We start from the raw sequence: 13,742 nt of genomic DNA, 5'->3' as shown, positions 1-13,742 counted from the left end.
ACAGCACAATGAAAAGCATTTCAGGTCACTTTCAGAGTTTTTCCACATTCACCCACATGGTGTAATAAAGTTACCCATCTTGCATCATAGCCATTTAATGTTCACCAGTTTGTGATTTCTATGAATAGCTTATCCGTATATTATGTGACACTGTGGTTCATTGAAATCTTAATGAGCATTAGAATCAGATTTGAATGGTACTGTATAGCTGTAAATAAGAACACACAGTAAGTTTATAGAAGACATGAATATTTCACAAATAAACAAAGTCAAAATGACTCAGTGATGTTCAACATTTGAAAACATGATATGAATTCAATAAGCTGTGATATTGACTTGAGATACTTGTGTACTTTTGGAAAGCCCCTTTAAGCAGTCATTGCTATGTACATGTTTGGGATCCTTAGGTCCAATAGATGTTCCTTTAGCCACGGTCCTTTTGTTGACGATAGTGTGTTTCTTTGTGCCAGTCATAATCAAGTGACACTATGATGAAGTCATTTACACAGAGCAGACATAAGGGAATGGGTAGGCAGCAGTACAGAGTTATACGTTGCCATTGTTTCAGTCTGGTCCTTAGCAACTAAGAGATCAATACTACACCACACTTTAGCAATCAGAAACATATCTATATACAAAGAAGTGACATGGAACAGCTGGCAGCAGCTTGCCTTCCTCCATAATCTGGTTCCCTTCCGTTCACAGTATTGGTTCGTCTCAGCTTCTTTGGTCTGCATCACTGGGCGACACACAAGGTGACTGTATATGTATGATTTAAAACACTCAGTCACTGTGTAATTGCTGTGTGTATGAGTGGGTCACATATCGAACAATAGGAGGGGCTGGATAAAGAGCCCAGCGGTCCCCAGGATACACACCAAGATGAACACCCACAGGAATATCCTGTCGATCACCATGGCAACATACTTCCAGTCGTCCTGAACCTGAAAGACAGTTGTCAGAGACACTAAATCGTAGATATAGACCTTAAATATTTTCTTAGCTATTGTGAATGATATACATGTGATACGTCTCGACTTACCTCCTTGGCTTCGTTCTGTATTCTCATGTTTTCGGCGATGTACTTGACACTTTCCATGGCCTCCCTGACCTCCGGTGAGAAGTGAGGGGACAGGGTCATCAGCCTGCCATCCAGAGACTCTGAGCTGGAGCAGGAGCTTCCACCGCCTCCACAGACCCCCCCAATCCCAGCAGCCCCTCCTCCACTGAAGGTCCCGATGCTCCCCACCCCGCCACCCCCTCCTCCCGTCTCTGTGGGCAGCTTGGTGGACCTCTGGCGCCAGCAGCAGTTGCAGCGGCCCTCGCGACACAGGAAGCTGGAGCCCGCATTGACCGAGTCACCACCACCACCACCAAGGCTAAGGTTATTGAGGTTGGTGAGCTCCGTGCTGATGAAGAGGCGCTGTCGCTGGGCCAGGCTCGGGAGCACACTGGCAGCCACGGTGGAGACCAGGGCCTGGGGCTTCTGCTGCCCCTGCAGGGTACCTGTGGTGTGGACCACACAGGGCCGTGAGGCTGGGGGCATCAGCTGCTGAACCACCCCCCCAGGCTCAGGCAGCCTCTCAGGGTCCCTCTCCGGCCGGGTCATGAACATCACCCTGGGTAGAAGCCCCAGGAAGACGCTGCGCACCCAGCACGGCATGGTGTGGGTCTTGGGCGTGCGGTAGTGCACGTTCAGCACAAACACAGTGATGACAATGGAGAGGGTGACGAAGATCATGGTGAAGAGGAGGTACTCCCCGATGAGGGGGATGACCAGCGACGTAGACGGGATGGTTTCGGTGATGACCAGGAGGAACACAGTGAGAGAGAGGAGGACGGAGATACATAGAGTGATCTTCTCCCCACAGTCAGAAGGCAGGTAGAAGACCAGCACAGTGAGAAAGGAGATGAGCAGACAGGGGATGATCATGTTGATGGTGTAGAAGAGAGGCAGCCGTCTGATGTACAGGGAGTAGGTGATGTCTGTGTAGATCTCCTCACAGCAGTTGTACTTGATGTCGTGTTTGTAACCCGGGGCGTTGATGATCGTCCACTCTCCACTCTCCCAGAAGTCATGGAGGTTGATGGTGGACCCAATCAGAACTAGGTCTATCTTGGCCTTGTCGTACGTCCAGGAGCCAAACTTCATGGTGCAGTTCTGGTAGTCAAAGGGGAAGTAGGTGACGTCAATCTTGCAAGAGCTCTTGAAGATGGCCGGAGGGATCCAGGTCACATCCCCATTGTAGCGAAGTAGGGCCTTGGTCTTATCATCCACCTGGAAATCTCCTACTGCACTGTGGCACAGAGAGAGAGAGGGAAGGGGGGAGGAGACAGAGAGAGATGGGGAGAGAGAGAGATGGGGAGACAGAGAGAGACAGAGAGAGGGAAAGACAGATAGACAGACAGAGAGAGACAGAGAAAGGGAAAGAAAGATAGACAGACAGAGACAACAGGGAAGGAGGAGGGTAGATGAGTCATTGAAGATTACAGTGGAAGGATGTAATATAAACAACAGACTATTGTCCCTCAGCTAAATTAATCAGAAAGAAGCCCTGAGGCTCCATCATTTGATAACACTGTCTGATAGACTTTACATGCACGTCATTATAAATAATCTACAGTATATGAGGGCCTTACATACGAAATGAGTGTCATGTCCTGGTTTTGGATCATCTACTCAGTAATTTCAATGTCAAAGAAGAGATCCTTGAACTCAGTTATGCACGGTACATATTATTATTGCAATTGCATGTTTAACTCACTTATTGTACAGCACGATATCTGGCTTCCATATCCTGCTGGAAGGCACTCGAATGAACTCCACTCCTCCAAAGTCTTTGGGATCCCACCTCAGTTTGTAGTCATTCCAGATCTGAAGAGGTAGTAGGTTGTCTCATATCATTAGATACAACTCTTTTATAAAACCCACACACATTTCAAATTCTACGTTCTATATTTTTGATCCATTGACAGTTAACGGATGGCCACGGTTTTAGAACCAAATATCCACATCTGTGCTTAACCCTCATTCATCTTATACATGACCATCTGCTTGTCAACATACCTCGTATAAGGGACCGTGTGTATATGGTAACAACCCAATCACATGTCAATACAGCCGAGCCAATCACAAGAGGGTTGTGAAGAACCACTTAATTGAAAAACGTGGCCATCCGTTAATTGAATGGTTAATTAGATGAAACAGTAGCTTTAGACCTGGAGGTCATGGGTCAAGTCTCAGGGGAGACACAACCTCTGTGCTGTAGGACTGTGTCACTTATATATTCTACCTCTTAGGTCATGAGAAAGACATAACTCTTTCATCTAATTAACCACTCAATTAACGGATGCCATATACACACGGTCCCTTATACTAGGTGTGTTGACAAACACATGGTCATGTATAAGATGAATGAGGGTTAAGCACAGATGTGGATATTTGGTTCAGATTTTTATAGATCTGGAAACCAGTTCCGGTTCATTTCCCTCAGAATGAGCTCATCTCAGCGTGTATCACGACAATATCAGCAGCACCAGGTGGGGTCAACCATGTGACAAAACCAGCAAGCCATGCAACAGTACAGTCCCTTGTATTCTCTGTAGCCCTACAACATGTGATCATATACTGTGCCGTATCTCTGGATAGAAATGTAACTCAGTCATGGCACATCGTCTCTGGATAGAAATGTAACCCAGCCATGGCATATCATCTCTAGATAGAAATGTAACCCAGTCATGGCATATCATCTCTGGATAGAAATGTAACCCAGTCATGGCATATCATCTCTGGATAGAAATGTAACCCAGTCATGGAATATCATTTCTGGATAGAAATGTAACCCAGTCATGGCATATCATCTCTGGATAGAAATGTAACCCAGTCATGGCATATCATCTCTGGATAGAAATGTAACCCAGTCATGGCACATCGTCTCTGGATAGAAATGTAACTCAGTCATGGCATATCATCTCTGGATAGAAATGTAACCCAGTCATGGCATATCATCTCTGGATAGAAATGTAACCCAGTCATGGCATATCATCTCTGGATAGAAATGTAACCCAGTCATGACATATCATCTCTGGATAGAAATGTAACCCAGTCATAGCATATCATCTCTGCATATCATCTCTGGATAGAAATGTAACCCAGTCATGGCATATCATCTCTGCATATCATCTCTGGATAGAAATGTAACCCAGTCATGGCATATCATCTCTGGATAGAAATGTAACCCAGTCATGGCACATCGTCTCTGGATAGAAATGTAACTCAGTCATGGCATATCATCTCTGGATAGAAATGTAACCCAGTCATGGCATATCATCTCTGGATAGAAATGTAACCCAGTCATGGCATATCATCTCTGGATAGAAATGTAACCCAGTCATGACATATCATCTCTGGATAGAAATGTAACCCAGTCATAGCATATCATCTCTGCATATCATCTCTGGATAGAAATGTAACCCAGTCATGGCATATCATCTCTGCATATCATCTCTGGATAGAAATGTAACCCAGTCATGGCATATCATCTCTGGATAGAAATGTAACCCAGTCATGGCATATCATCTCTGCATATCATCTCTGGATAGAAATGTAACCCAGTCATGGCATATCATCTCTGGATAGAAATGTAACCCAGTCATGGCATATCATCTCTAGATAGAAATGTAACCCAGTCATGGCATATCATCTCTGGATAGAAATGTAACCCAGTCATGGCACATCGCCTCTGGATAGAAATGTAACTCAGTCATGGCATATCATCTCTAGATAGAAATGTAACTCAGTCATGGCACATCGTCTCTGGATAGAAATGGAACCCAGTCATGGCATATCATCTCTGGATATAAATGTAACCCAGTCATGGCATATCATCTCTGGATAGAAATGTAACCCAGTCATGGCATATCATCTCTGGATAGAAATGTAACCCAGTCATGGCACATCGTCTCTGGATAGAAATGTAACTCAGTCATGGCATATCATCTCTGGATAGAAATGTAACCCAGTCATGGCATATCGTCTCTAGATAGAAATGTAACTCAGTCATGGCATATCATCTCTAGATAGAAATGGAACCCAGTCATGGCATATCATCTCTGGATAGAAATGTAACCCAGTCATGGCATATCATCTCTAGATAGAAATGTAACCCAGTCATGGCATATCATCTCTAGATAGAAATGTAACCCAGTCATGGCATATCGTCTCTAGATAGAAATGTAACTCAGTCATGGCATATCATCTCTAGATAGAAATGGAACCCAGTCATGGCATATCATCTCTGGATAGAAATGTAACCCAGTCATGGCATATCATCTCTAGATAGAAATGTAACTCAGTCATGGCATATCATCTCTGGATAGAAATGTAACCCAGTCATGGCATATCATCTCTGGATAGAAATGTAACCCAGTCATGGCATATCATCTCTAGATAGAAATGTAACCCAGTCATGGCATATCATCTCTGGATAGAAATGTAACCCAGTCATGGCATATCATCTCTGGATAGAAATGTAACCCAGTCATGGCACATCATCTCTGGATAGAAATGTAACTCAGTCATGGCATATCATCTCTGGATAGAAATGTAACTCAGTCATGGCATATCATCTCTGGATAGAAATGTAACCCAGTCATGGCACATCATCTCTGGATAGAAATGTAACTCAGTCATGGCATATCATCTCTGGATAGAAATGTAACTCAGTCATGGCACATCGTCTCTGGATAGAAATGTAACCCAGTCATGGCATATCATCTCTAGATAGAAATGTAACTCAGTCATGGCATATCATCTCTGCATATCATCTCTGGATAGAAATGTAACCCAGTCATGGCACATCATCTCTGGATATCATCTCTGGATATCATCTCTGGATATCATCTCTGGATAGAAATGTAACCCAGTCATGGCACATCATCTCTGGATAGAAATGTAACCCAGTCATGGCAAATCATCTCTGCATATCATCTCTGGATAGAAATGTTACTCAGTCATGGCATATCATCTCTGGATATCATCTCTGGATAGAAATGTAACCCAGTCATGGCACATCGTCTCTGGATAGAAATGTAACTCAGTCATGGCATATCATCTCTGGATAGAAATGTAACCCAGTCATGGCATATCGTCTCTAGATAGAAATGTAACTCAGTCATGGCATATCATCTCTAGATAGAAATGGAACCCAGTCATGGCATATCATCTCTGGATAGAAATGTAACCCAGTCATGGCATATCATCTCTAGATAGAAATGTAACCCAGTCATGGCATATCATCTCTAGATAGAAATGTAACCCAGTCATGGCATATCGTCTCTAGATAGAAATGTAACTCAGTCATGGCATATCATCTCTAGATAGAAATGGAACCCAGTCATGGCATATCATCTCTGGATAGAAATGTAACCCAGTCATGGCATATCATCTCTAGATAGAAATGTAACTCAGTCATGGCATATCATCTCTGGATAGAAATGTAACCCAGTCATGGCATATCATCTCTGGATAGAAATGTAACCCAGTCATGGCATATCATCTCTAGATAGAAATGTAACCCAGTCATGGCATATCATCTCTGGATAGAAATGTAACCCAGTCATGGCATATCATCTCTGGATAGAAATGTAACCCAGTCATGGCACATCATCTCTGGATAGAAATGTAACTCAGTCATGGCATATCATCTCTGGATAGAAATGTAACTCAGTCATGGCATATCATCTCTGGATAGAAATGTAACCCAGTCATGGCACATCATCTCTGGATAGAAATGTAACTCAGTCATGGCATATCATCTCTGGATAGAAATGTAACTCAGTCATGGCACATCGTCTCTGGATAGAAATGTAACCCAGTCATGGCATATCATCTCTAGATAGAAATGTAACTCAGTCATGGCATATCATCTCTGCATATCATCTCTGGATAGAAATGTAACCCAGTCATGGCACATCATCTCTGGATATCATCTCTGGATATCATCTCTGGATATCATCTCTGGATAGAAATGTAACCCAGTCATGGCACATCATCTCTGGATAGAAATGTAACCCAGTCATGGCAAATCATCTCTGCATATCATCTCTGGATAGAAATGTTACTCAGTCATGGCATATCATCTCTGGATATCATCTCTGGATAGAAATGTAACTCAGTCATGGCATATCATCTCTGCATATCATCTCTGGATAGAAATGTAACCCAGTCATGGCATATCATCTCTGCATATCATCTCTGGATAGAAATGTAACTCAGTCATGGCATATCATCTCTGCATATCATCTCTGGATAGAAATGTTACTCAGTCATGGCATATCATCTCTGGATATCATCTCTGGATATCATCTCTGGATACCATCTCTGGATATCATCTCTGGATAGAAATGTAACCCAGTCATGGCATATCATCTCTGGATATCATCTCTGGATATCATCTCTGGATATCATCTCTGGATATCATCTCCAGATAACATCTCTGGATAGAAATGTAACCCAGTCATGGCACATCGTCTCTGGATAGAAATGTAACCCAGTCATAGCACATCGTCTCTGGATAGAAATGTAACCCAGTCATGGAATATCATCTCTGGATAGAAATGTAACCCAGTCATAGCATATCATCTCTGCATATCATCTCTGGATAGAAATGTAACCCAGTCATAGCATATCATCTCTGCATATCATCTCTGGATAGAAATGTAACCCAGTCATAGCATATCATCTCTGCATATCATCTCTGGATAGAAATGTAACCCAGTCATAGCATATCATCTCTGCATATCATCTCTGGATAGAAATGTAACCCAGTCATAGCAGGGTAAATCTATGGCTCATAAATCTCTGTCAGAAGGTTAATATCCGGAGGGTTAAAATAATTTTCCTGATGAATAATGTAAGATATCATTATGGCCTCCAGGAATCATGTATGATAGTTTATGTTTTTTATTTAACTAGGCAAGCCAGTTAAGAACAAATTCTTATTTACAATGACGGTCTACCTCGGCCAAACCCTAACGACACTGGGCCAATTGTGCGCCACCCTATGGGACTCCCAATCACAGCTGGTTGTGATACAGCCTGGAATCGAACCAGGGTCTGTAGTGACACCTCTAGCACTGGGATGCAGTGCCTTAGACCGCTGCGCCACTCGGTAGCCCAGTAGGTCAGGTAGATGTAGTAGAGTGATTTGTTTAAACAGTAATTCATATACACATGCAGTAGAAGATGGATGAAGATTGTACTTACATGTCTCAGCCACAGGTTTGTCTCCATAATCTGGTTAACTTCATCCTGAGAAACAGAAAAGAAGAATTTACTCTCAGAAGGACAAGTTGACCAGAGGCAAAATGCAGGGGTTCATGAACAGTAGGAATATTTCAGAGTTAGAAAGGGGGCACGCTGTCAGGAGCAATCATCTTCCGTACAGGATGGCAGGGGGAACAGAGGGTTCTGTCCTGGGTCTAACCCTGGCTGGAGTTACACAGGGAGGACACTACACTGAGAGGAGAGGAACACCTGGGTCCTCCAGCCCAGAGGCATGCCATACACTATATGACGGCTTCAGCCTCTAGGCCCTTGTCTGCAGGCTGTCTCTCACGATGTGCTAGTTAGGGCCTGACACTGTCTCAGCTCAGGTGGAAGGGAAGAGGGGAGTATGGAAAAAGAAAGAAATAGAGAAAGAAGGAGAGAGAGGGAGATTCTCAATTTGGTAAAAGTCTGTCCTTTCCTCAACTCCTCTGTCCTTCTCTCCTCCATGACCCAGAAACCGATAAATGGTTGAGTGGTCGAGGAGTGTCAATTCGTTAGTAGGCGAACGGAGAAGTGTCATCCACTCCTCGATATCCTCCTCTCACAGAGGATACTCATAAGTATCCTTTTGGTGGCTAGCGTGGAAGTGTTTTTGAATCTATGACACACCCTTTGAATCAGCTGTTGTTTTTTACAAGGAGAAAAGTATGGACACATTTAAAAATGATACATTACTTAAATTCTTATCTATAAAATGTTTTCTACAGCCAGCTTAATTTGTTTTTGGTACTTTACACATTTATTTTGGGATTCCACCACCGTAAACATAATTTTCCTGAGTGGAGAAGGAGAGTCTCATTTCATACAAGCGTATTTGTTTCCAAGTTTCCTCTCCTCACCTCCGCTCCTCAATTACCTTTGTGGACGGAGGATAGGAGGCGAACAAAAACAATTTAGATTTTCCCAGACAGCCAGACAGACAGCGACAGACAAACCAACAGACCAACATACAGACAGAACCCAGCTCATAATATTAACCATTCATGTGTCCTGATGAGCTCCCAGGAGACACTCCAGGTGTTGGCTCTAAGACGAGGAAGACTACTGCAGGTCAATACAGTACAGGGGGTTCTAGGGTTGCAGAACTAGGCCAGCCCTGTATGTCCCTCCAGGCAGACTGAGGAACCATTATTTAAATGAGAGATTATGTCTGAGCCACCTGGAAGAATGGGCGTTTTAAATAAGCTAATAGTCCAGCTATAAGCAGGCTGAAGTATCCCAGTTGTAGAGGGGTTGGAAGAGCGTGAGGCGTGGGGAGGAAATAATCGTCATCCATCAAAACAGGAAGCTCTTCTGTGCTGTTAAATGGGCTGAGGTCAGGGAAATATGAGAAATACTCTATCTCTGTGTCATGTTCAGAAAAGAGAGGTTCTGGATTGGAGCCCAGTTCCTCCAAAAGAAAGCTGTACAGAGGACATTTACTGAAATGGAATAGACTCATAGTGGCCGTGTTTTATTCAACATTTAACGAGAACCTGCTCACAATGTGGAACCATAATAATCACAGATCATGACAAGACATGGATAAGTGCTCCTGAACTGAATGTACCTAGCTTCTATCTGTCACAGTAATCACACAGGTTATTCCAATGGTAGTTGTATAAGGCCTGATGTAGCACAAAGTGGCCCAAATGTGTTTTTTTTATGTTATAAAGTATACACAGGGAGTAAGTTCCTGAGGGATTTTATGTGGCAATACCCAGCACATCAAGATCCCTGTTACATAAGGGTCCAGACAGTATTGTGGTATAATAAGACATCTGTTCATTTATGAATGACGCCCTTCTTCCCTCCCCTTTTAAGTGTAATTAAAGTCATCCACTCTGGGGCAGTTTGAGGCTGGCGAAACAGCTGCCGCTCACCTCGTCAAATCTCCTCACAGCGAGCCCCGGCCAAAACCAGGCATTAAAACCAAGGGCACTCATGCGAAGTGGCAGTGATTGAGCGAAAGGGGCTGCCTGCTCAGAGATGGGAGGAGTGAGGGAATCAGAGAGCTGACATTTCCCATCTTCTCTTAACCAATCATACACCCACGCAGCCGTTCACTGTGACAGGCTCCGTTGGGTCCGGGCTCAGGTTGATATCCCCCACTGGCCCCAGAGAGTCTCATTTACAGCAGGGCACATCTCAGGTGTCCTGGATAGAACCCGAAACATGCCAAACTCTTCACTTTGGTGTGTCATATGAGACCATACACATATAGTTGAGTTGAGACCCATCCATCCACCCACACACAGCTGCTCTCAACATGGGCTTTCATCACCCTGAATCAATGCATATTCATTTAAGAGAATGCACAGAGGCTCTGTGTTCAATACGTTATTTATGGAATGATTTGTTTCTCCCTGTCAGAGCCTGGCCTCTCAAAGTCTGTACTGTGTGATATACGCTCCACTGTCCGAGAGTGGAACTCTCAAACACCAGGGAGACATACAGCACAGCAGCACAGCAGAGGCACTGAGGACGCAGAGTCACCATCTCTCTCTCTCTCTCGCACTCTCTCACACACACACACACACACACACACACACACACACACACACACACACACACACACACACACACACACACACACACACACACACACACACACACACACACACACACACACACAGACACACACACACACACACACACACACACACACACACACACACACACACACACACACTCTCTCTCTCTCTCTCTCACACATACACACACTCTCTTTCTCTCTCTCTCTCTCTCACACACACACACACACACATGCTCAGACACACACATGCTCACACACACACATGCTCACACACACACACACGCACGCACGCACGCACGCACGCACGCACGCACACACACACACACACACACACACACACACACACACAAACACACAAACGCTCTCTCTCTCTCTCTCTCTCTCTCTCTCTCTCTCTCTCTCTCTCTCTCTCTCTCTCTCTCTCACACACACACACGCTCACACACACACACTCACCACTTTGACCAGCTGGGACATGGACACCTCAAACTGCACAATAACTGGGTCAGACACATTCTCCACTGGGCGGATGTACTGATTGTAGCTGGAGAATATCACTGAGAACAACCTGTGTTCTGCCTCAGAGCAGGAGCCTCCTGAATAAGAAAGGTGGGGATGGAGGGTTAGACACAGACAACATCAGTTAAACTTTAAGGTAAAGCAACTTTTGTAGCCTATGGTGATGGAGTGGACGAGTCCATCTTTCAGTATTCTTGTTGTAGAGTAGACTGATCCTGAGTGACTAAATCTTTTTGACTTATTTGGTGTTCTCCTTAGCCAATGACACTCCCTCAATTGTCCCTATTTTCTAACTATATACTATATTTTCGTCCCTGAGTCAATTCAACAGGTAGGTTAGTTTATTCGTTTCAGTTAGACTGTTTTTTCCCGCTTAGATTGCCAAGCAGGGAGATTGGCATTATTTTCTTTGAAGTTCAGATGTCATACAGTAAGCAGCCTAATACAATTGACTCAGACACCTTGGAATCAAAGAAATCACACATCTGAGTGAACGAAGATTGACATCAAATGTCAGCAACATGCTTTCCTTTTCAATAAACGAAATAAATGTACAACCATTTATTAACGGTTCATATACAATGAATGGCACGTACAGTTTAAAATAAAAAATAGGTGCGACAAATATCTGGGAATGGTTTATAACATTGCCGTCTTTGCTGAAAGTATTAGGCTATAGCCCATAAAGAACGAAACATCAGTTCTCTAGATTTTGAGGTTCACTAAAAACATGAGGAAACCACACAAATTAGACATTTAAACTGTCTACTTCTTAATGACATCCACGACAACAAATGTATAAAAAAAACAATAGGCCTATAACTATAATATAAAATGTAATTTATATTAATTGTGGGCTTTCTAGGCGTTCCAAGTATAGGCTATCCATGAAAGAATATTCAGTTTTATCATTGTCATTATTGGCCAGCATTATGTTCAGTATCTGATATTACTTGAATTGAATACAGTATGATATGAATTGAATACAGCATTAAAGCAACAAGTAGATGGCTCATATCAAGTTAAACTGTACGCTACTCACCCGACAAAATTGAAAAAAATAAGAAAAAATGGGTGTTCATTGTTAAGGATTGCAGAAAATGAATCCTCAATCTATCAGGACACCGCGGCAAAAGAAGAGAGAAAGTGGGAAGTGGGAGTAATGAAAGCGCGCGGTGCCGACAAGCCGCTACAGACGTTGGGAAGCAAACTGCGCGCGGGTTGAGGGACGGATGCAGGAGAGGGAGGGTGCGAAAACAGGTTAGTCAATCATAACGTCGCCACTTTAACCCCCACAGCCGGGTAGTTTCAGGAATTGGAGTCACCTCGCACCAGACTTCTTTCACGGTCGGCGTTTGTATATACTGTATGTATCACTAATAACGAACGTCATGTATTTGATTTCTGGCCTAGGCCTATAGAATGCAGTCTATCAACTCAACAGAATCGATAACTCATCGTTCAATTCTATTTGGGTGGGGCTAGGAGACTATATGGATGGGGCTAGGAGACTTTATGGATGAGGGTATGAGGACGTTACTGGAGTTCAGTTCCCAAATTCAAACGAAATTCCTTGTTCAAATCAAATTTATTTATATAGCCCTTACATCAGCTGATATATCAAAGTGCTGTACAGCAACCCAGACTAAAACCCCAAACAGCAAGCAATGCAAGTGTAGAAGCATGGTGGCTTGTTGACATTGAATCAATGATTCGTTCAGATGTATGAAAGTGGCTGGAAATACCTGGCTGACTTGGTGTAGACTGTTGTATAATGTAAAGTGGCACACTATGTGAGTGTTAGAACTGATGGCAAAAGTACAGTCTCGGGTTTCAAAGGCGAGACCGCTTCAATTCACGCGAAGCAAGAGTTCATCGCCATGGACAGAGGTATACTGTTGCGCCATTCAGTCATCGACGACTTGTGGTAACTGGTAACGTTTTACGTGCATGATACAATATACTATTGTTCTTCAAGTCACAATGGACAGAAGTAGAGGCAGGAAAAAGGTTCAACAGCAGCGTTACGATAAAACACTTACAACGCACCAATGTGTTTTACAGTGTGTGCAAGGTATTCAAGCAAAATCGCATTAAAGGAAAAATATAATAGTTCCAAGAGAGGTCATCCACTGAGTCTGAAAGATGCTCTCAACTGCACTCACACCACACTAAAGCTCACACAAAGCCCAGGCCAGGCACCCCCAACCCCCTCTTGACAAGCAGCCTTCACATACCTCATATCAGGGCTAGACTTCCATTAACCTGCAGCCCCCTTTTAATGTATTACTTTGGATGCAGCTTTAAACTATCAATCCACTTTCATTAAGAGTACGAATCCTGCCTATTACCAAGGTCTCTCCTAAGGTATGACAAAAA

General features: G+C 43.5%; 1 protein-coding gene across 1 annotated transcript; it reads right to left on the bottom strand.

Moving 5' to 3' along the window:
• Positions 1-818: 818 nt before the first annotated feature.
• LOC120025222 (neuronal acetylcholine receptor subunit alpha-3-like) lies at positions 819-11,432 on the bottom strand. The gene is made up of 5 exons (XM_038969700.1): positions 11,301-11,432; positions 8,267-8,311; positions 2,766-2,875; positions 1,043-2,297; positions 819-944 (listed from the first exon to the last, which is right to left on the bottom strand). The coding sequence occupies exons 1-5, from the start codon at positions 11,319-11,321 to the stop codon at positions 819-821; spliced, it is 1,557 nt and encodes a 518-aa protein (XP_038825628.1). The 5' UTR covers positions 11,322-11,432.
• Positions 11,433-13,742: the final 2,310 nt, after the last annotated feature.

The sequence above is a fragment of the Salvelinus namaycush genome, chromosome 30, assembly GCF_016432855.1.
Source record: "Salvelinus namaycush isolate Seneca chromosome 30, SaNama_1.0, whole genome shotgun sequence".
Classification (NCBI taxonomy): domain Eukaryota; kingdom Metazoa; phylum Chordata; class Actinopteri; order Salmoniformes; family Salmonidae; genus Salvelinus; species Salvelinus namaycush.
Note: the sequence above shows the minus strand (reverse complement) of the source record. Positions and strands in the feature narration are given on the sequence as shown.